We start from the raw sequence: 23,652 nt of genomic DNA, 5'->3' as shown, positions 1-23,652 counted from the left end.
TTAATTTTGTTGTGGTAGTATGTCGTTTTAGAAGTGGAGAGACTTACAAAGAAGGAGAAGAGGAGTGACTGATACACACTAAGGTCAGTAGAGAACTTTTATTTATGCCATTTCCTCTCTGCATGCCTGAGTGTAGAGCGATGTTCCCGGGGAACATCAGATGGGGTGGTGCATGCTGGTCTGGATAAAAGGAGCAAAGGTTGTCTAAGCAAGGTGCTAGAGTGGAGCAAAGAGTGTCAGCAGCAGAGTTTGTGTCCAGAGCTGAAAACTGAGAGGGTGGAGGAAGAGAGGATGAAACCATAGAGTTTTAAATCGACTCCTCTCTCATTATATTCCAGCAGCTGCTCCGTGAGGATAAAACATCTGGTTTAGAGATGAATGAGGTGTTGTGGTGGTTCTGGATAGCATGAGGAACCCGGCTAATGGAAGCGCTGTGATGGCGAGTGTTTGCTGTGAGTTCTGGGATTTAATCCAGTAAACAAACTGTGACGACCCAAGGGGTGGTAGTATTTTATTTTGTCCAGCAGGTGTCTTGGGGTAACACTTCTTGTGTCTTTAGGTTAAGTGCTGTGACGCAGGTGTGGGAAATTGATTGATTAACCATGCTGCTTATAAGATGCTGGCTTTCTCACCCTCGGAGCAGAAGGAGATTTGGGCTTGGTCTCTGCTGGTCTTGCTGTTTGGTGGTCATGTGGACTTTCTCACGCTCCAAGGCTTGATGTTGTGTTTTGTATCTTTATTTTTTTGTCTTTTACTTTAATGTAGTTATGTCTGTTTTCTGATTAAAATACACATTTGAGCAAATTTGATTATGTTGTATGGACTCTCCATTCATGTTGCTACTCCTTGAGCCAAGGGGTCGTAACAAAACATAGACAGAAAGAAGTCCCAAGGCAAACTGAAGGGAGTTCAATTAATCAGCTGTGAGCAGAGTTTTTGTCACAGCTGTATATTCAACCATTTGCAGATTCAAAGTGCTCATGTGTGTGCTCCTGGATCATATAAGTCTTTAGTGTCAATTTTTCGAAATTGAGATGTATGCATGATCTGAAAGCTGAATAAATCATCTCTCCATTGATGTCTGGTTTGTTAGGAGGACAATATTTGTCTGAGATACAACAATTGCTAAAACTCACACTACAATCAAAATGGAAAAAAAGAAACAAAACAAACAAACAACAATAACAAAAACAATAATAATGATAATTTGTAATGTTGCATTGACAACTAACTGAAATGTTTAATAAAACTAAATTACATAAATTGAATTACAAAGTTCTTAAAACCTTGAAAACCATTCTATAACTAAAATAAACTACTGCAACTACAAACTACTGAAAACTATCAAAAAGGTTTTCAGTATCTGAAAGCAGAAATAAAATGAAAGACAAATATTACAAAAATAAAAAAAAACATTAAATTATCAATTATTATTATAATTATAATTATAATAATCAAATTATTTCAGTAACAAGTTTACATTTCTAAAACGAAATAACTAAAATAAACTGAAATCAAAATAAAAAAGATAAATAGAATAAAAAAACTAAAATGAACATAATCTAATTATATATAGTTACAGTATATAATTATTAAAAAACATAAATTAATAAAGAAATTAGTTAATTATTAATAAATACTACAATAATATATACTAAGTTTTACTAAGCCACTATAGGGGTCAAAGTGAGGTCAATAATGCAAAAAGTGATGATGTGATGCATGAGTTTGGCCGCAGTACTTGGCTTCAGTAACTCCAGCTGTTGATGGAGTCTGAGGCTCTTACCGATGTGTTTGCCGTACATGTGGTAGTAGAAGCTGAAGCAGTACACCGGCGGGCTGGTGATGCTGTAGGGATTTCTGGGGGCCACATTAAACGTGGGGCTCAGGAGACGCGCTGTGTCGCCGTCTTTACGAGGTCTGGACGTCTCGATGTACATGAAGAAACCTGATCAACACAAAACACTACAATGAGACACATACAGTACTTACAGTATAGAAACTACTGTAACTCAAGTAATATATACACATGCATATATACATATATATATATATATATATATATATATATGAAATTAATGCATTTAGCGGATGCTTTGGATAAAAGCGATTTACAGTGCATTCAGCCTATCAATTTTTACCTATCATGTGTTCCTGGGGAATTGAACCCACAACCTTGCGCTTAATAGCGCAATGCTCTACCAATTGAGCTACAGACACACACACACACACACACACACACACACACACACACACACACACACACACACACACACACACACACACACACACACACACACACACACACACACACACACACACACACACACACACACACACACACACACACACACACACACACACACACACACACACACACACACACACACACACACACACACACACACACACACACACACACACACACACTTTCGTGTCTCAGGACAACTTTGATGAACTTTTATGATTCGCTTCTGGAATCTGAGGGAGCAAAAAAAATCTAAATATTGAGAAAATCATCTTAACAGTTGTCCAAATGAAGTTCTTAGCAATGCATATTACTAATCAAAGATTAATTTCTGATAGATTAATGGTAGGAAACTAACAAAATATCTTCATGGAACACGATCTTTATTCAATATCCTAATGATTTTTGGCAAGTGACACTGAAGACTGGAGAATTGGTGCTGAAAAATTTTAAATATATTTAATATGCAATATTTCTGGTTTATTCTGTACTATAAATACATTGACAGTTTATCATATATTGAATGTAAATAAATATTTCTAAAATAATTGATATAGATAATTAATATCAATCATGATGAGCTGCTCTGTGAGAGAGACTCAGATGGCTGTGAAGAGCAGCTTCTGAAGACACTGATTCTGTCCTGAAGGCCTCAGAGGCTCGTACCCTGTTTGGAGCCGCTGCGGTCCCCGCTGGGCCCCGTGTTGGGCGTGTATTTGGTGTCACGTGTGGCTGCGCTGTGTCTCGTCCAGTCGAAGTCATCGTTCTTGTCCTGAGTGAACATACAGACGGGATCCTCCTCAAAACTGCAGTGAAACTCTCCTGAGAACGAGCAGAATCAGGCTTAGATAGATCATCATCATCATCATCATCATCATCTCACACACTCATGCATTCACTGCGCTGCCGGTAGAATGATTCGCAGACACTCTTGGTCTTATATTTAAAGCATGCTGATCTTGTGCCACAAATAAGTTAACCTCATGAAATGTGTGACCCAGACCACAGAACCACTCATAAGGGACAATTCTCTGAAACTGAGATTTACTGAGAATAAATGCTGTTTGTGTATAAATGTCCATTAGCATTTACACAGGCTTCCCGCTCATGACGCCGTGACTCTAAACTAATGCGTGAGATCCTGGAGAAACCAGAGAACACACTACACTCCTCAGGATCTTTGCCAGCTCAGAGAGAGAGAGAGAGAGAGAAAGACAGGAGTCCTGCATAAATACTCACTCAGACGAGGATTGATGGGAGCTGTGAAAAGAAAGAAATCAGCAGCTGAATAACAGTAAACACATCACACTTCAATTAATAACAGTTATTCATCATTATAATTAACATTTTTCAAAGTGACCCTAATTTCATTCAATGCATTCCACCAAAAAAAAAAATCACTATGAAAAAATATTAATACTCGTTATAAGAATATTAACAAAAAGTTACTAAATTGCTAGAAAATTTCACAAATAATTACAAAGAAACAGCAAGAAACACACTGAATGAAGCATGTATTTTTGAAATAGAAAGACTGAAATTACATTTTGTTGTAAAACACTCCAATATATGTATTTTATATTTACAATTCTATTCTATATATATATTTTCAACTACAGGTATTGAACAACTATTTATAAAGAAAACATATTTAACTCTGTGAATATTATAAACCCTGTGTTCAGTATTTTCACTACTTGAATTATTTTTCATAGATTACTAAATAAATAAACAAACAAACAAACACGAGAACATGTTAATGGCATTTAATATAAATTCATTGATTTAAATTAACTGAATATTATAGACAGTATTTTTACTATTTGCAATATTAAAAGCAGCATTTGCACTTTTTTATTATTATATATAATAAACAAGATAAACATTTAAAACAGTATTTTTTCATATTTTCACTATTTTAATTTAATTGTAATGTATGCATGTAAAACATTTTTATATTTATTTTAACATACAAACATTTCTTTTCTTAACAAAATTCATGATGAATAAAAAAGTTTTTAGAATGTTTAAAAAATTTAACTTTTTAACATTCTTTTTTTGCATTTGTCATATTATTTTCACTATTTTAATTAAAATTTAAACATCATTTAAAAAAAATCTTATTTTTCTAAGCATTTATTTGATGATTTTTGAACAGTTTTCTAACAGATTTTGAGATCTGAAGTGCTCAGTCTGTTAGAGATGCTGAGCGAACACTATAAACGAGGCAATCAGCAGCTTTAATGAGTCTGACAGGTACACAAACCTTCAGCTCTGATCATGAGAAACTACAGACAATATGAAGGAATATCTCCTGAGGAACTCAGCTGAGGATGTGATGAAACGTCATGAAATGAGCCGCTCGCATCAAACAAACCACAGCAATAAGCATTTATAAATATATCTAAATACAAAAAAATATGTTCTTAAAAGGCCATTTTTGTTTATTCAATTTAAAATGAATAATTAAAATATAACATACATTAAATTTTTTTAAATAAATACAAGTCTAAATTTAAATACAAATTCATTTAAAAACAATACATTTGATAAAAAACGGATCTTAACCTAAGTCCTTAAATATTTCTGATGTATTGTTTAATTTAATTTAAAATGAGCAAAGTCTAATTAAAAACACTCATTATTATTATTTTTTATTTTTAGTTTCCCTCAATCTGAGAAGTTTAAGGCTTGGCTACTTTTCGTAAGTTTGCCACCTGAACACACACACAAAAAGGACTCGATTCAAAGATGTATGAAATTTAAACAGAATTACTGTAATGAATGGAATTTAACTACTTACAATTTATAATTTATGCTAAAAAATAATAAAAATTTATATCTGCATATTTATTTCTATCAAAACAACATAAATATGACTCTGAAATAATAAACATTACTTTTACTTTCAGATTAAAAAGTGTACTACATGCTGCAGTGTTTCATCAATAGACATACATAAGCACACTCATCCACAAAATTCTGTCCAAAAAAGTGTGTGAGATATGGAGAAAAAACTAAATATAATTTACAAATCTTTTGACACTATTGGACCTCCATAGACAATGTTATACAAAGTATTTTTGACACTAATGTGACTCCATACTTTCCTGGGTCAAAATAATTAGAACATGAAAACTGTAACATCTTTTAAAAAAATAAATAAATATTTGTATTTCAAAGGTCTTAAAGCATTTGCAAAGTTTTGTTCCCTTACTGAAGACTATGCTCTTTTCTTTTCTTTTTGGCATTTTTATGCATCTAGTGTCTTGAATGCATTGTAAAGGGTTAAATCAAGGCTTTTCTGTGTTCATCAGTCACATCAAATTTGACAAAGCATCCATTTTCAAGCAGCGTTTGATTATGGTCTGCTTTCTGAACTCCAGGCCAGACTAATCATCCGTGACACTGTTATTCATCTGCATTAAGACAGAGATGCAGCATTCATGCTGTAATATGTTTAATAGATGACAGATTAACAGCTAACCTGCGTTCAGAGCTCCTCCAGTCACTCACAAACAACCCTCTGACCCTTGACCCCTTTTAGTGATTGTTAATGAACCCATTCATCATCATTCTTTCATATTAGTTTACTAAAATACAGAACAGCGTGAGTGCATTATTAACAACCAATAACACATAAAACTCTCAAATACTGAACTCTTCTATGAGTTATAACTATTATTGATTATCAATTTTATATGACATACACTACTGTTTAAAGAAATTAATGCTTTAATTCCTCAAGGATGCATTATATTGATCAAAAGTGTCACTGAAGACATTTCTATTGTTACAGTAGATTTATATTTTAAATAAATGCTGTTCTTTTGAACTTTCTGTTCATCTGTGAATCCTGAAAAATAAAATGCATCACAGTTTCCACAAAAATATTTTTTCTTGAGCAGCAAATTTCTGAAGATCATGTGACACTGAAGACTGGAGGAATGATGGTGAAAATACAGCTGTGCATCACAGAAATAAATTACACTTTAACACAGATTCACACAGAAAACAGCTGATTAACATTAGAATAATATTTCACAATTTTTACTGTATTTGTGATCATATAAATGCAGGCTCGGTGAGCAGAAGGTACTTATTTTTATCAAAAATCATTTTTTAAAAATCCTGTTTCATTCAGTGTGTTACTTTCCGTTTTGTTTAATTATTTGTGAAATGTCCTCACAGTTTCTGTCGTGTAGTTAGACGACTGATGTTTAATCGTACCGCTGTACATGACGACTCTGGTGGAGGAGTCTCCCTCTCCGAAGCGTGTGATGGGCGTCAGTCGAACCACGTAAGCTTCGGGGCGGATGAGCTCTGTCAAGTTATGAGTGATCAGCTCTCCTTTCTGGATGTTTCCCTCCACCTGAATCTCCTGCTCCCACCAGCGCTGCTGCCCCGTCTGCACAGAGATCAGACTGAGATCATACGAACATATAACACACTGACTGAGAGCTGAAGAAATCAAGGCTCTTCAGAAGATGTGAGATGTTCTGGATGCTCTCTGTGTTGTTGTTCTAATGATTCACCTGTATTCATCACCTAAAGATGAGAATATAATCAGTAGACATCAGGATCAGATCTAGTACCTGTCGGATCCCGAGGCGGTAGGCCATGATCCGGTCCACAGCGCTTGGGTTCATCTGCGTCCACTGCAGCTTATAGCCATAAACACGTGGCCGGTTCTGCCACAGCGGGCTATAGGTGTCATAATAAAACTCTGGAGAATACGCTTTCCCTGCACGAGAACACACACACACACGCACACACACACACACACACACACACACACACACACACACACACACACACACACATATCACACACAATAAATAATTATATTATGCATGAATCAGCAAATTTTATTAAAAAGGAATGAATGAAAAAAATAACAAAAACACACAAATTATCAAAAATAAACTACAGTTAATTTTTTTTTTATATAAATTCCATGATATTATTTTTAATAAAATCTAATACAGTTTTTTTTATTCGCTTTGGTACTATTTTCACAAGCAAGGTGTACATTTTCACAACTCATAGTACTAATATCACAACAGATCATCAAAAGTGCACTTTTTTCAAACATTTCAGCATATTTTCGATTGTATTCGTACAATACACAAAACCACAAAGTATTCTTTTCACAACACTAAATAAGTGTTTCATCTTTATAAATGTTTCATTCACAGTAACCACCTTTCATAAATCTCTTACTATCAAACTTTTGATTTGCATCTCTTCTCGTTCAGTTTAATACATTTGTCTATTATTTAATCCAACTGATCTTAATGGTTAATCACTGAACAGTTTGGTAAACCTATAGATTTCAAATTGGTTTGTCAGCAATATACAGTATATGGATTTTGAGAACTACAGAAATAAAAATGCGTATTTGTACGAACATATAAATTATGTCTAACCACACATGATGAATACTCATTATTGCTAATTGATTTCACATAGTAACCACAATTGGTCACTATATAAAAGTGTTAATAATATAATTTCTTTCAACATGGAGCAGGATAGACAGCAAGGAATAGAAAGAGCTTGTGGACAAGGGATCCGTCAGAGAGGTGGGCATGGGCCCCAACAGAGAGGTCAGAGAGGTGGACCCCAACAGAGAGGTCAGAGAGGTGGGCATGGGCCCCAACAGAGAGGTCAGATAGGTGGGCATGGGCCCCAACAGAGAGGTCAGAGAGGTGGGCATGGGCCCCAACAGAGAGGTCAGAGAGGTGGGCATGGGCCCCAACAGAGAGGTCAGAGAGGTGGGCATGGGCCCCAACAGAGAGGTCAGAGAGGTGGACCCCAACAGAGAGGTCAGAGAGGTGGGCATGGGCCCCAACAGAGAGGTCAGAGAGGTGGGCATATGCCCCAACAGAGAGGTCAGAGAGGTGGACCCCAACAGAGAGGTCAGAGAGGTGGGCATAGGCCCCAACAGAGAGGTCAGAGAGGTGACCATGGGCCCCAACAGAGAGGTCAGAGAGGTGGCCATGGGCCCCAACAGAGAGGTCAGAGAGGTGGACCCCAACAGAGAGGTCGGAGAGGTGGGCATGGGCCCCAACAGAGAGGTCAGAGAGGTGGGCATAGGCCCCAACAGAGAGGTCAGAGAGGTGGACCCCAACAGAGAGGTCAGAGAGGTGGGCATGGGCCCCAACAGAGAGGTCAGAGAGGTGGGCATGGTCCCCAACAGAGAGGTCAGAGAGGTGGGCATTGGCCCCAACAGAGAGGTCAGATAGGTGGGCATGGGCCCCAACAGAGAGGTCAGAGAGGTGGTTATGGTCGGAGAGGTGGGCATGGGGCCCAACAGAGAGGTCAGAGAGGTGGTTATGGTCGGAGAGGTGGGCATGGGCCCCAACAGAGAGGTCGGAGAGGTGGGCATGGGCCCCAACAGAGAGGTCGGAGAGGTGGGCATGGGCCCCAACATAGAGGTCAGAGAGGTGGTTATGGTCGGAGAGGTGGGCATGGGGCCCAACAGAGAGGTCAGAGAGGTGGTTATGGTCGGAGAGGTGGGCATGGGCCCCAACAGAGAGGTCGGAGAGGTGGGCATGGGCCCCAACAGAGAGGTCGGAGAGGTGGGCATGGGCCCCAACAGAGAGGTCGGAGAGGTGGGCATGGGGCCCAACAGAGAGGTCAGAGAGGTGGGCATGGGCCCCAACAGAGAGGTCAGAGAGGTGGGCATGGGCCCCAACAGAGAGGTCAGAGAGGTGGGCATGGGCCCCAACAGAGAGGTCGGAGAGGTGGGCATGGGGCCCAACAGAGAGGTCAGAGAGGTGGGCATGGGCCCCAACAGAGATGTCGGAGAGGTGGGCATGGGCCCCAACAGAGAGGTCGGAGAGGTGGGCATGGGGCCCAACAGAGAGGTCAGAGAGGTGGGTATGGGCCCCAACAGAGAGGTCAGAGAGGTGGGCATGGGCCTCAACAGAGAGGTCAGAGAGGTGGGCATGGGGCCCAACAGAGAGGTCGGGCATGGGGCCTGTCAAAGGGTTGGTCATCAGAGAGAGGGAGGCAGAACTGTTGTCTCTAATGAAGTCCGGGCTATCATCATTGACCATGTGGTGAACCGAGGCCTTACTATGGCAGAGGCTGCCAGATTAGTTGATCCAAATCTAAAAAGATCAACTGTCAGTTCTATCATCCAAACTTTTCACCAAGAAAACCGGTAAGTGTGGAGGATGTATATACTATTACATTTAAGTAAATTGCAATGCATGTAAATTCATCAGACATTTTGCAGTATTCGTACAGTATGATCTATTGACAGGATAGTCTGTTCTATGCTTAGAATTGAAAGAAAACCCCATAGCGGTGGCTGTGTGCTGACCGACCAGCAAGAGTAAACAGTGGTGGAAATGGTGAGGGCCAGGAATGATATACGGCTGTCAGAAATAAAGCAGGCAATTGAGGAGAACAATGACACCTTTGCCAATGTGGCATCCATCAGCCTACCAACAATAGGCCGCCTTTTAAAGAGGCACAAGGTATCAATGAAACAAATTTACCTGGTGCCTTTTGAGAGAAATAATGACCGGGTGAAACAACTAAGGGCTGAGTATGTCCAGGTACATCACTATATATTGTATTACTGTTGTATTTGATGCATCACTTACGTCATATGTATATTGGAACAACACTGTAAAAAGAACTAACCAAAATATATATTTTTAGAGGGTTATGGTGCTTGATGCTGATATGAACCATCACAAGTACATTTTTGTTGATGAAGCGGGCTTTAACCTGGCCAAAACTCGTCACCGTGGACGGAACATCATCGGCCAACGGGCCACTGTCCAAGTGCCTGGACAACGTGGAGGAAACATCTCCATGTGCGCCGCTATCTCTGAAGATTGTGTTGTAGGACGTAGGCCATTACTTGGCTCCCATAATGCTGCACATCTTATTGAGTTTCTCAATGAAATTGAGCCAGCCTGTCAAGGTGAAGGGGTCACCTATGTAATTGTGTGGGACAATGTCAGGTTCCACCTCACAGAGGTAGTTCAAGCATGGTTTCTGGCCCATCCCCGATTCATGACCCTCTGGCTGCCTCCATACTCTCCCTTCCTCAACCCTATTGAGGAATTTATTTCAGCATTGAGGTGGAAGGTCTATGATCGCCAACCCCTTGAGCGTGCTACCCTCCTTCAGGCCATGGATGATGCATGTGATGACATCAGTGTAGACCAATGTCAAGCATGAATTTGCCATGCCAAAAGGTTTTTTCCAAGGTGCTTGAACAATGATAACATTCATTGTTATGTGAATGAGAATCTATGGCCAAATGCTCAAGACAGGCTTGATCCCAATTAATGTAATGTGTGCACTAAATATTATATTTTCTTCTCATTTAGTTAAATTTCATTATAGAAAGTATATCTACGTTACAATTATATCTGAAAAATAAAAACTAATGTTCCAAAATTATTGTAGAGGATGTCTTCATTGATCCTTCACTTGATTACACATACGATGGATATTTTGGAAATTATAGATTATGTAAATGTTGGGTAATGTATTAAATATATTGGTATATAAAAGTGTATTGCCTAATGTGTAAACTGTGTAATCTGTCTTTTATAGTGCTGTAGCATATTAATTTCAGCACTTCTAAGGCCGATTTGAAACCAGTATCTTGCATTGTTTGCTGTTGGACGAACTGAATGTTAAAAGTACTAAACTGAAAGAACTGTTGTGTTTCGGTGATTAAACCAAATGTTCTCATTACATATTACAATAATCTTGTGTTTGAAACAATGATTATATGGAATGAAAACATGTGCAACTGAATTAAAGCATGAGATCAGGTTTTGAAAGAATGACTAGCTGTGTTACAAGTGTGATCAGTTTGGATTTTTGTACTAAGAGTTTTTAAAATGTACACCTTATTTGTGAAAATAGTACCAAAGCGAATAAAAAAACAACTGTAATTATAAATAAATATATTAAATGATAAAAATACAAATTGGAATATAGTACAAATGAATGGATTAATAAATAAAAAATAAGTAAAAATAATTAATTATTTTATAATATTATAAACAAACAAAAGAAACAAACAAGGTTTATGAATTAAAATACAGTACTTTCATTCTTATTTACAATGTTATCATCACTGAGTTCCTGTGGCTTAGTGGTAGCGCTTTGCATTATTAGTGCAAAAGGTTGTGGGTTCAATTCCCAGGGAACACACATACTGGAGAAAATAAAGTGTCACCTGAATGCACTTTGGATAAAGCATCTGCTAAATGTAAAGATAAATGTTATCAAACTCACAAGTCATCCATCAGAGTGTCAGATATGAGAGATTTTGTGTAGAACAGTAAATCATCTCATGGATGGATGGAGGAGCGATGGCGTCTCTATTGACTGATCGTCATAGTATCTCTGCATGAACATTAACGAGCAGATGTATCTCATTATCTGTTATTCACCTTAAAATGGAAATGACTGGAGCGTTAAATGAAAGCCGGCACAATAAAACAAAACCCAACAAAGCAGAGCGATGATGTTCATTCTGACGATCAAAACACTTTTCTTGCAACTTTATCGATCAGATGTGGCATTACTGTAGTGAAGTACGGTAATGTGGTGGGAATATGTTGATTTCACAGTGAAAATGTAATTTTCAGCCCTGCTTCGTTCCAAACCTTCATGCAAGTACACTGAGGTCCAAACAACACTGGACTGGCCTGATTTACATTATATGCACATAAAATAATTTAAAAGTAAAATACATTATTGATAAAATTTTCACTTTTGACTGAACACCTCTTTAAATAATAATAATAATAAAAAAAAAAAAAAAAAAAAAAAAAAAAAAAAAAAAAATATATATATATATATATATATATATATATATATATAAAATCAACACTGAACCCCACTGACTGTCATTATACACACAAAAAATATTAAAAAGTAAAAAAAAATTTGACTGAACTACCATTTTAAATAATAAAAAGAAATAATTATATATAGCACGACCTCACTGACTGTCATTTTATGCAAAAAAAATAAAAAAAATAATAGTAAATGAATTAAATAAAATCAATTCAAATTTAATTTCTTTACTGAATTACCTCTTTAAATAATAATATATATCTTTATCTATATATATATATATCTATATATCTATATATATATATATATATATATATATATCTATATATATATATATCTATATATATATATCTCTCTCTCTCTCTCTCTCTATATATATATATATCTATATCTATATCTATATATATATATGACTTTCATTATATGCAAAAAATAAAAAACGTTTTCTCTAGTGATTATTCTAAATGATGAAAAATAATGAAAATGAAGCATCGCTTGGTAATTGGTTGAGCTAAATTGGTTTGATCTAATTGTGTTCTTTAATTTACCAGCTGACAGCTATTCAACCGAATTCATTATATATTTTTCTATCGAAGTTATCTGAAATTATCAAGATGAATTTGTTCATTCAATCATGAGTTCTTTTCATATTTTATTACCATTGTCAATAAACTATGATAATGTGAGAAATGATGAAGGTGTCTGAATAAATGTTTGGTTTGACTAGTTCTTGAAGAAGTTTCTCATGTTTGATCTCCTCAGGACTCCAGACCCACAGATGTCCTCACAGCCGGCTCAGACCAGATCACTGTAAACCAGCGCCGCAGGACGCCTCTGATCCGGCCTTAAACCCACTGAACTGAGTCTCCTGCTGGAGAACATCTCACAGTTTCTCTGCATGAGCGACCGGATCCAAGAACACCGAAACTTCTGAACTCAACCTGGACAACATCTTAGAGAATAGCCCCTTTCACACAGGAAATTGACGTAAAATTAAACTTAAACATGCACTGTTCACACAGGCAACACCAATCCGTTATTTTCCCAGTAAAGCACCTATTAAGACCCAAACCTACTTCAGCTCATTGAATCTTATCAGATAGGCAAGGACCAAACATATAAGAAACATATAACTTGTGCACGAAAATTGGAATATCGCATAAAACATACAGTTTGCTCTTTTGCAAAAACAAGCATCTTTTCCATCCAACGAATCATAGAGAATAAAACTTCCTGATAAACTGACACTAAATATCCCTAAGAGGTAACCTACTGAATAACTAAATTTTCATATATAATAAATGACTTATTATATAAATGAGCAAGCCGACTAAACACAATAAATGCGGATATTGCTTTCGGAGGTGGATGCTGCCGTTTGGGAATGCAGTTGTGTAAGACAATTATATTTATATTTATGCATTTAGCAGGCGCTTTTATCCAAAGCGACTTACAGTGCATTCAGGCTAACATGTTTTACCTAACGTGTTCCCTGGGAATCAAACCCACAACCTTGCGCTGCTAACGCAATGCTTTACCACTTGGATGAGATTCATTCATCCAACTGATTCATTAGTTAACCTGTGACGTTAGAGTACATGCAGAGGAAATCAATGCGATATGTCTGCAGCAAAAATAAACACAGATACATTACACCTTCAATGAACCGGATCAGAGCCAGACCAGCGCTCTCTCTGGACTCTCTCTGGCAGACAAAACTCTGAGCAGATGGCAGAAAAGTGGCGTAGACGAGTCTGAATGGCTGGTGCATGAGAGACGCTTCATGATGATCTGAACTACACTGAACTACAGACCCAAACACAGTAGATAAACACTCCAGCAGCGTCGCATCTGAGGGACAAACCCCAGTCGCTAAGTGTTCTGGGCATAGCAATGCCCTAGTAATTGGAAAGCAACTCTCTAGCACCTAAAAACATGAAATTGCATAGCAACCACTCACAATGCTCTAGCAACCACCAAATACACCCTAGCAACCACACAGAACACCCTAACAACATGGCTGAAAAGATTAACCAGTTGTTAGCTGGTTGCAGTTGCTAATGCACTCAGTGTTGTGGTTAGGTAGTTGTTATGTTGGTAGAGTATTTCCATGGCTGCACTGCAACGCAGTTGAAAGTTGCTAGTTGGTTGCTGTTTCTAGGGGATTGTGGGTGGTGGCTAGGGTGTTCTGGGCTTAGCAACTGCAACGCAACCACATAGCATTTCTGCATCCACCTACATTTGAAATATGAATGAATAAAATTTGAAAGTCTCAAAGGTTTCGAATGACATACGGGTGAGTAAATGACGACAGAAACAATCCCTTTAAGAAGAGCAATTCCTCTAATTTATGCATTTAGCAGACACTTTTATCCAAAGCAACTTACAGTGCATTCAGGCTAAAAAACGTGTTCCTTGGGAATCGAACCCACAACCTTGGGCTGCTAACACAATGCTCTGCCACTTGAGCCACAGGAACACAGCTATCTCACATTTGTCTCACATGCTGAAAATGCCACGTAGCTGTGGAGTTAAACACTAATCTCTAGTCTTGTTTGACCAATTACTTTGCCTTTTATAAAGGGAACAGCATCTGGAAGATGTGATTTACTCAATAACCAAGAGCAAGTAAACAAGAGAAACAACACTCACAAACACAGGAACACACACACCAACATCTCTCTCTCTTTCTCTCTCTGCAATGTAGCCACGATGCTAGTAACACCATAGTAATGACCAAGCATCACCTAGAAACTGCACAGAAACACAAGAGCAATGACCCAGAATCACACAGCAACACCCTAAAAATCCCCCAAGTGTTCAGGGTGTCAGCCGTCCAGTTGCACCATAATCCAGCTGTCTGTCATCATAAGTCCCGCCCACTAGAGGAAGTGAGTGCTCTGCAGCAGTGGGTGGAGTCTCACCGGTCACTAGGAAGGTGCAGCGTCCCGGCCCCACCTCGTTGATGATGTCACAGGTGTACTCGCCATAGCCCTCGCGTGCCAGGCTGCGTACTATGTAGTCGGTGTCATCGCGCGAGTCGAAGGTGCCGGCGTGCAGCAGACGTGAGCCCAGTCTCCACTCAAAGCGCAGCACACGGGATGGATGAGCACGCAGAGCACGGCAGTTCATGGACACCATCCGACCCAAACCCTGCCGCACCTCCTGCCACACCGGCTCCACCGCCGGAGGATCTGAGAGACGGACGGAGAAACACATTACTGCAGTGCATCACATAACAAGTACAATTCTGACCTAAAATATTAAGAATCCACTGGAAAGAGTATACTATATAAGGTTCCCTTGGCATACTATTTCCAGCATTCTGTGATGAAGATATGAGTAAATATACAACTATTCTGTATTATGCATGTAAACTTTAAACATCACCATTATTAACAAATTGGAAATGCAACAACAACAAAAAAATTAAATAATCGTGCATTAATGGCTATTTATGCATTTAAATGTGTGTATTTTGCAGATGCTTTTATGCAAAGCAGCTTGCATTGAAAATATGCATTTTATCCATGTCAAATCTTTCAAATGGAAGGTGCTCATTTAAATATTTTCACTTTTTATTTAGATCGGACTCGAATTGAATCATTAAATAATTCATATAAATGTAAGAAACTTGAGTTCAGAACCAAAGACTCGCAAAAACAAGAAATAATTTAAGACAATACATAAAAGAAGAATCTTACATACAAACAGTCAAATCAAACACTCAAAACAACCTAAAACAACTCACACATTGAAAAAATGCTAATAAAATAAATCCTGTCTTATACATATAACCTGTACAACTGAGACATGAAACAGTTACACTGATAATTATCAAATTCTAAATCAGTGCAGTAAAGTTGCATGGAAAATAAAATAAAGTAAGATCTAAATGCACGCTCCGATGAGGATCCACTGAAAAGAGTGCACTATATAGGGAGCACTTAGAATGCAGCTACACATTAACAGCCTAGAGAAAGCCTTTAAATAATATTTTTATTATATCAAACGGCTGAAATTAATTTCTGCTTATCAGTAAAGAGCCACATAAAGAGTGGTTTAAGCGACGCTAGAAGAGGAGAGATGAACACATAGCTCTCTTGATCTGAGAGGTCGAGCTTCACTCCATCCAGAAAACCGAAGCAGATTTAATGAGCGCCGGGTGCGAGAGGCTAAACCAAACACATCTGAGACCATCTGAAACTCAAACACTTAGAGACGAAGAGCAGAAAGAGCTGCAAAAGTGAGTCATATGATGACAAATGCACATGTGGGAGTTTTCCATCTGGATGCTGTGATATAGCTGCTGTTTGTTTCCGGAAAAAACTACATACAGTACAAGGACGAGGCTTTTACAGAAATGCTGCTGGATGTATGAAGGGTTTCACTGCATTAAAGATGTGTATCTGGCTCGTTCCTTCTCTTTCTAAATTGAAGCAAATGTGGTACAATCTGAAAGAGTCTCAAGTCTGTCCAGAAAATGCCGTCATATAATGGAGGAGCTTTTATCATCAGCCTCATTCTTCACCAGCGCTGATGTTTCTCCAAACACGCACAGTCCGAGCAGTTTCTGAGCAGGAGATGATAAACTAACTTTAAGACCTAAAAGTATGTAGAGATAATCTTCCTCCATACTCAATTCTCTCTAAAACAGACACATACTGCTGAAGGAAATTACTTCTTTCATTAATTCATAGACATATTTTTCTCTGAGTTTCCTATCATGCATATCCCCAGGTCTTTGTATATGATTACTACCTCCTTGTGCATGGTCTTGTGTATTGGATACTTTTTTATGCAGGCGGCAGATCCTTTTCCTATTTGGCGCCTAAACTCTGGAATAACCTACCTAACATTGTTCGGGAGGCAGACACACTCTTGCAGTTTAAATCTAGATTAAAGACCCATCTCTTTAACCTGGCATACACATAACATACTAATATGCTTTTAATATCCAAATCCGTTAAAGGATTTTTAGGCTGCATTAATTAGGTAAACCGGAAACACTTCCCATAACACCCGATGTACTTGCTACATCATTAGAAGAATGGCATCTACGCTAATATTAGTCTGTTTCTCTCTTATTCCGAGGTCACTATAGCCACCAGATCCAGTCTGTATCCAGATCAGAGGGTCACTGCAGTCATATTTGAGACAGTTTTGCTTTCCAATATTACGATATTTACAATATTGTTACATCTCCATCACTGACACATCATCGGTAGTGTGCATGAAGGACAAACACATTCTCATGCCATTCACGCATCAAGACTCTTTATCTCTCAGCATGATTCACACCAAAAACACAACAGCCTCCAGCACACCTCCAGCTCCCCAAAGACTTTCAGACCGAAGCCCAGAGCCTGCAAAACTGAGTATGCATACACCAGTGGGCTACTATCCATCAAACCAACCAATGCATCCTCCTGTCAGATACAGTAACAGCGTCCGAAGTGAGTCTCCAGCTCCTCAACCTTACCAGACAGACTTTCAGAAAGTACAGTAATTGTTCCTGAACACACACTGATGCTCAGAGAAAACAGACTGAACTTGTGTGACTCGGAAATTGCTTTCATTTTCAAGTTATAATGGATGCGATTATGTGTGGCATCTTGAGATTCATCCCCAGTGATCCAAAACACCGCTAGAGTTTGCTTGTACAAAAACCCCACTGATAACTATTCACAAACCTGGAACTGTTTGAAAAAAAAAAAAAAGTCAACTTAGAAATGAAATGCTATTATAGTGCTATAAAACATTTTTTGGGCATTTTATTTATATTTTGAAATACATGTAATGCACATAAATGTATTTGAAAATATATTTTTCTAGCATATGGGTACATTCACATATGTTATGGACAACGAATGAAGTTTCAAATGAAAATAATATATGAGGGAAAAATTTATTTATTTTGAAATATTTTAGCAGAACAATTTTTTAATTTTGTGAAATTGAAATATATATATATTGAAAATATATTTTTTGGTGTGTGGGTATGTTCACAGTTGGTAGAGACAACAATATATGCATTTTAAAAATGCACAAAAAATACATCTATTGATTTTTGTTTTCATTTTTATTTTTTGACTTTTTTTACTTTTTTACTTTTCGGGGGGAAATATTTTTAAAAAAATGTTTTTTTTGCCATATGGGCATATGGGTAAAAATGACCCCGTTCAAAAGTTTTCACCCCCCTTGATTCTTAAAACTGCATTCTCTCCTGAATGATCTTGAACCTGAATGTGTTAGTGTTTAGTGATAGTTGTTTGTCCTGAACAGTTTAACGGTCTGCTGTTCTTCAGAAAAACCCCTCACCTCGTTTTCCAGTATTTTTGTGTATTTGAATTGTATATATATATATATGTAATCTTTCTATTTTGCTGTATAGGTTTTTGTAAATGTATCTTGTTTCAAGAGTTATTTCGTATTTTCATTGTAAAATGGTTTGAACACTGTGTGTATGACAGGCTCTTACAGTGCACGATGAGCTCGATCACAGCTTCTCTGGGCTTGACGTTGAAGCCGTTGTACTGGCTGGTCTGGCAGCGGTAGGATCCACTCATCTCTCGCGACACGTTGACGATGCGCAGAACGCCGTCGTAGCTCTCCATCTGCATGCTGCCGTCCGGCATCGGCGCCTCCTTATCCGCCCGAGACCACAGGATGATGGGCTTGGGTTTCCCTGAAACAAGGCACTCCAGCTCCACCGTGTCGCCCTCCCGCACCGCCATCGGAGACTTGCCCCGCGGTACGGTCAGGTTCGGAGGAACTAAGAAAGAGAAAAACAGAGGAGGGACTGATATGGGGCTCTAGAAAGGCAGCAGACGGGGCCCTGCAGGACGGTCAATGCGTGAGCGTGTGTTTGTGAGCGAGACACGGCTGCGCTGGATCACTGAGTCCATCAAACAGCATCAGAAATAACAGCAGTAACGTCATTAAATGCTTTAAACACCCCCCAAGCAGTACTTACATTAAACACCACAACGCACCAATGCAATTTTCTATTATTTAAAACATGGATGACTCCAGTAACTATGCAAAGACCTTCTGACTGAACAAGTGATGCTTATATGGAGGGCTAAAGATATATTTTTATTTGATATATTTTTATATATATATATTTTTTTTACCTTGGTGACTAGCTAAATAAAATATATTTTTTTTAAATTTCATTTAAAATAATAAAAATGTTTTTATGTTGCCTTGGCAAATAGCTTTCAAGTTTAACCTTTTTATGTTTTATTTTATTTACTTTTTTTTTTTTTTTTAAGTTTTATGTTAAAATAACTGAAGAAAAAAATATTTTAATTAAGTTTTTTTATTTAATTTAAAATATTAATAATATTTAAAAGAAATATGTTGACTTGACAATACAAGTTTATGATTTTTTTTTCATTTATCTTGTATTTTATTTCAAATAATGAATGTGTTTATGAAAACAAATTTACATAATTGCACTGAAACATTTTTATATAATTAAAAAAAATATATATTTAAAAAACATATTTGATAAAAGGATTTTGCCCTTTTAAATGGATCTTGTTATCTTTATTTGTAATAGGACAGACTTACTCATTAATAACAGGATGTATTAGTTTTATTTATGTATGCATTTATTTTTTAATATCCATCTAGGTTTCATTTTAAAATTGTATTTTATATAAAATTAAGTTACATTTTTATATATTTTAATAATATATTTTATTGTATTTGAATTATAAAGTTGTGTCTTTTTATGTTATATAGGCAACTAGCTAATGTTGTAAGTTCTAATAATGAAAATGTTTTTTATGTTGCATATGCAACTAGCTTAAAATATATTAATTTCTCTTTTTTTAAATATATTTTTGTTTAGTAGCTATTTTATACAAGTTTGAATGTTCTATACTAATTTTACCTTTTTTTGTGCTTTTTTATGTCTATACAGTTTCAGTTTATTTTATTTTATATTTATTTATTTATTTTTATTTTAAACAATGAAACACCTTATGATGCCTTTGAAACTAAATGTTATATTTAATTTAATTAAATATATTTAATAAATATTAATATTTATTGAACCTATTATATTTAATAAGTTATATTTAATTAAGTAATTAATTGTATTTTATTTCATTTTGATCTCAAATAATAAAAATGTTTTAAAAAATGAAATTAAAATTAATAAAAATAAGATAAAAGGTTTGTTTTTATATTTTATTTTATTTTTTATGTTGACTTTACAGCTAACTGAAATGAAAAATAGTTATATATTTATTATATTTCAAATAATCATCATGTTACGTTGCAGCAAATTGAATAAAAATAAGTTTAAGTGTTTTATATTTTACTTTTATTTATTTCAAATAATATATTTTTATATATAATATCATTTTTGTTTTTATATTTTATTTAACATATTTTTATGTTGCCTTGTGAAATATCTGAAATAAAATATGTTTACTTGGTAACATTTCATTTTAGTATTTTTTATTTTATTCCCAATGGTGAAAAACAGTAAGGTAAAAATTTAATTTAATTAAATGTAATTTTTTATACATTATACAAATATTTATATAAGCTATCTTTCAGGCAGGACATCACTGTTTAACTGTTGTTAACTAGATTAAATAAAACAAGTTTGTTTTTAATATTTAATTATAGTTCCTTTTCGAGCTTGTAGACTCTGCAGATGTGCTCAGACACAGAGAAGGCGTTTCTGAGGCTCAGCTGAAGGGAATTAAATCCTCTCTTCATGCTTTCTATCGGTATAAACACAGTAAACTGCAGAAACCCTTCAGCTGTCAGTGTTTGTGACGAGATCAAAGCACCACGCTCAGAACTGAAGCCTCGAAGGGAAATGACATCACATCTGCATCGCCATGGCAACACACCAGTCTCCAATCAGAGATTCAAACACCAAGACATGTCACACACCCCTCAAAAACACGTGCATTAGGAAACTAAAATACATTTGCATTAACTTCATGACAACTTACAGTAACCCGCAAAATACCATTCTTTTAAACAAAACTAAAATGATTTTACCATTAAGTGTCCAAACATTTTAATTCGTTTTTTTTTTATATTTCAGAATAATTGTACAATTATTGTCCTTTATCATCAAAATCCAGCCACATATTTGTTTAAATGCTCCATGATCTGTGCAGATTTCTCTCCTGATTCAGACTAGAACACTGTTTCACTGGAGGAAGTGTTATTATGGATTATAGACTCTATGTGTTTGAGTTAAAATCATCTTAATGCTGGATGTGTTTCATCTTTTGTCTTCTCCAGATGTTCACTGATGGACTGGAGTGCTGTGGATTATTGTGATGTTTTTATCAGCTCTCATTCTGACGGCACCCATTCACTTCCATTGATAAGACACTGATGCAATGCTGCTGATCATCAAATTGTAATTTTAGGCTCAGCTCTAGATCAGATGCTCATTTATGGCATGATGGACAAACCAAATAAGAGTGGATATGTTTTGCTTCCTTTGTTTGAGAGCAGCAGATAAACGAAGTGAAATAGAAAGCGAGAGAACTAATGGTTGTGATTTGGAGTGTGTTAAAGGACGAGGCAAGCGAGAGGGCGACTGAAGGCCGTCCTCTCCGAGTCCTCATTATATATTTCAGTCTGACCACTAATGCTGAGATTAATTGCTCGGCGGAGGATAGAAGCGTCCAGATATGGCTATGGCTTCATTAACACACGAGCAGAATAAAGATTGATTGTGTTTAAGGCTGAGCGTTTCGTCATTATTTAGTCCTTCTGCTATCAGAAGAGAAAATCTCTGCACACGCCTCCTGAATACATCATTAACTGCACCGCTTCAGCTAAAGAAGAGAAGCTAGCGGCTAACGAGCCACAAAAACACTGCCAAACAATTGAGAAATTACGAGCAGGGTCAGAATTAAAACTGAAACGATTATAAAAATGTTACTTGAAATACTATAAAAAAAACTTATTTTATTTCAGCCACTTGCCAAGGCACATTTCTTATTTTCGGTAAGTATCTAAAGATTAAAAATAAATGATTTGATAATAAAATTTAACTCTTAATTGAATTTTATTATTTTATTTTTTATTTTTCTGTATTTATTTATATTCTTATTAAACTTCCATTCATTTTTTAAAAATGTATTTCTTTTTTTTAATATTAATTTATTTTTATTTTCTTGTTGACTTTCCTTTTAATGGCTTAAACTGGGCTATTTCTTTCTTTCTTTCAAGGAAACTTTAAATAAAAAAAAATATAAAAAATTATATTATAAAAAATAATTATATATAAAATTATATAAAAATAAACAAATCCATAATTAAATACATAAATTCTATTTTAAAATAACAATAAATAAATATATTAATAAAAATGAGGACATTCAATAAAATAAATAAATAATCTATATTATGAATTAATATATATATAAAAACTTACAAATAAAAATTTATTATAAATAAATTAATATATGAATAAAAAAAACGTATAATATTATGAACAAATGTCACAAAACAGACATGGAATTATATTTAAAATAGATTTATAAATAAAATTATAAACAAACAACATTTAATTATATAGCACAATTAGTGAATTAATAAAAATATAAATAACAATTAAATTATAAATAAATAAATACTTCGAAAGAAAGAAAACAAAAAGAAAGACAGAAGGAAAGAATGAAAGAATTGATTATGAATGGATTATTAAATAACGTTCAGGAAGACTGTCGAATATGAACTAAACTGACTCACTTTACCCTCGTAATTTCTGTTCTAATTAACAAGATCATCTTTCAGCAACATGTAATATCTTGGCTCTGAACACCAGACTTTCAGCTCATCGGCTTACTGACCAAATAAAAAAGATAAGACCAAATAAATATCTGATACATCAGCCAGCCCTAAATCAGACTAACAATGCAAAAATCCATTTGTAAACCAATATACTGTGCATCCCTTGAAACAAATCAAATACTAAAAAAGACATATATTAAGCACATCATCTTCCTATAGTTCTGCAACACGACACAACCACACAAATCGAGCTGAGAGCGGCTCTCAGAGAAGTTAGTAAAGTAAGTGAACACTATGATGAACACTTACATTCACCTCCAAACCGAGCACTAACGAGGGAACGAACACAGAAGTGATGAGCGCACTGTACACTGCGCTCAGATGATCAGGGGTTAACGCAGAGAGATGCTAAATGCAAATAAACAAATAAGAATAAAATATAAAAATGAATGTTTTTTATAATAAATAAATACATAAATAAATCAATAAATGTAAAATGATTTTAAACCAATAATTGAAATAATAAAATTTTGAAAAACAAAAAAAAACAAACAAAAAAAACCAATATATATATATATATATATATATAAATAAAAGAACTCAAGTAAATAAAAAGTTAACACTATTATAAATAAATGAATGCATTGTGAATGAATAAAAAACATTAATAAAATTGTAATTATAGAATAGTACAGTGTGTAGTGTGTGTGTGTATAGTGTGTGTGAGCGTGTGTGTGAGCGTGATTGTGTGTGTGTGTGTATAGTGTGTG

General features: G+C 35.9%; 1 protein-coding gene across 4 annotated transcripts in view; it reads right to left on the bottom strand.

Annotated features, from left to right (window-relative positions):
• Positions 1–23,652, bottom strand: part of LOC132106368 (MAM domain-containing glycosylphosphatidylinositol anchor protein 2-like) — a 121,058-nt gene that overhangs the window by 5,218 nt on the left and 92,188 nt on the right. For 2 of the 4 annotated variants that reach the window (XM_059511983.1, XM_059511984.1), the window contains exons 8-14: positions 18,576–18,896; positions 15,019–15,288; positions 6,844–6,992; positions 6,479–6,656; positions 3,488–3,508; positions 2,915–3,070; positions 1,787–1,948 (exon numbers count right to left, since the gene is read on the bottom strand). In XM_059511983.1, coding sequence (XP_059367966.1) covers positions 1,787–1,948; positions 2,915–3,070; positions 3,488–3,508; positions 6,479–6,656; positions 6,844–6,992; positions 15,019–15,288; positions 18,576–18,896 — 1,257 coding nt within the window. The remainder of the gene's footprint in view (positions 1–1,786; positions 1,949–2,914; positions 3,071–3,487; positions 3,509–6,478; positions 6,657–6,843; positions 6,993–15,018; positions 15,289–18,575; positions 18,897–23,652) is intronic. The other 2 variants (XM_059511985.1, XM_059511986.1) reach the window with 1 other exon arrangement.

This window comes from Carassius carassius, chromosome 27 (genome assembly GCF_963082965.1).
Source record: "Carassius carassius chromosome 27, fCarCar2.1, whole genome shotgun sequence".
Lineage (NCBI taxonomy): Eukaryota > Metazoa > Chordata > Actinopteri > Cypriniformes > Cyprinidae > Carassius > Carassius carassius.
The sequence above is the reverse complement of the archived record's forward strand: the minus strand, read 5'-3'. Positions and strand labels throughout refer to the sequence as shown.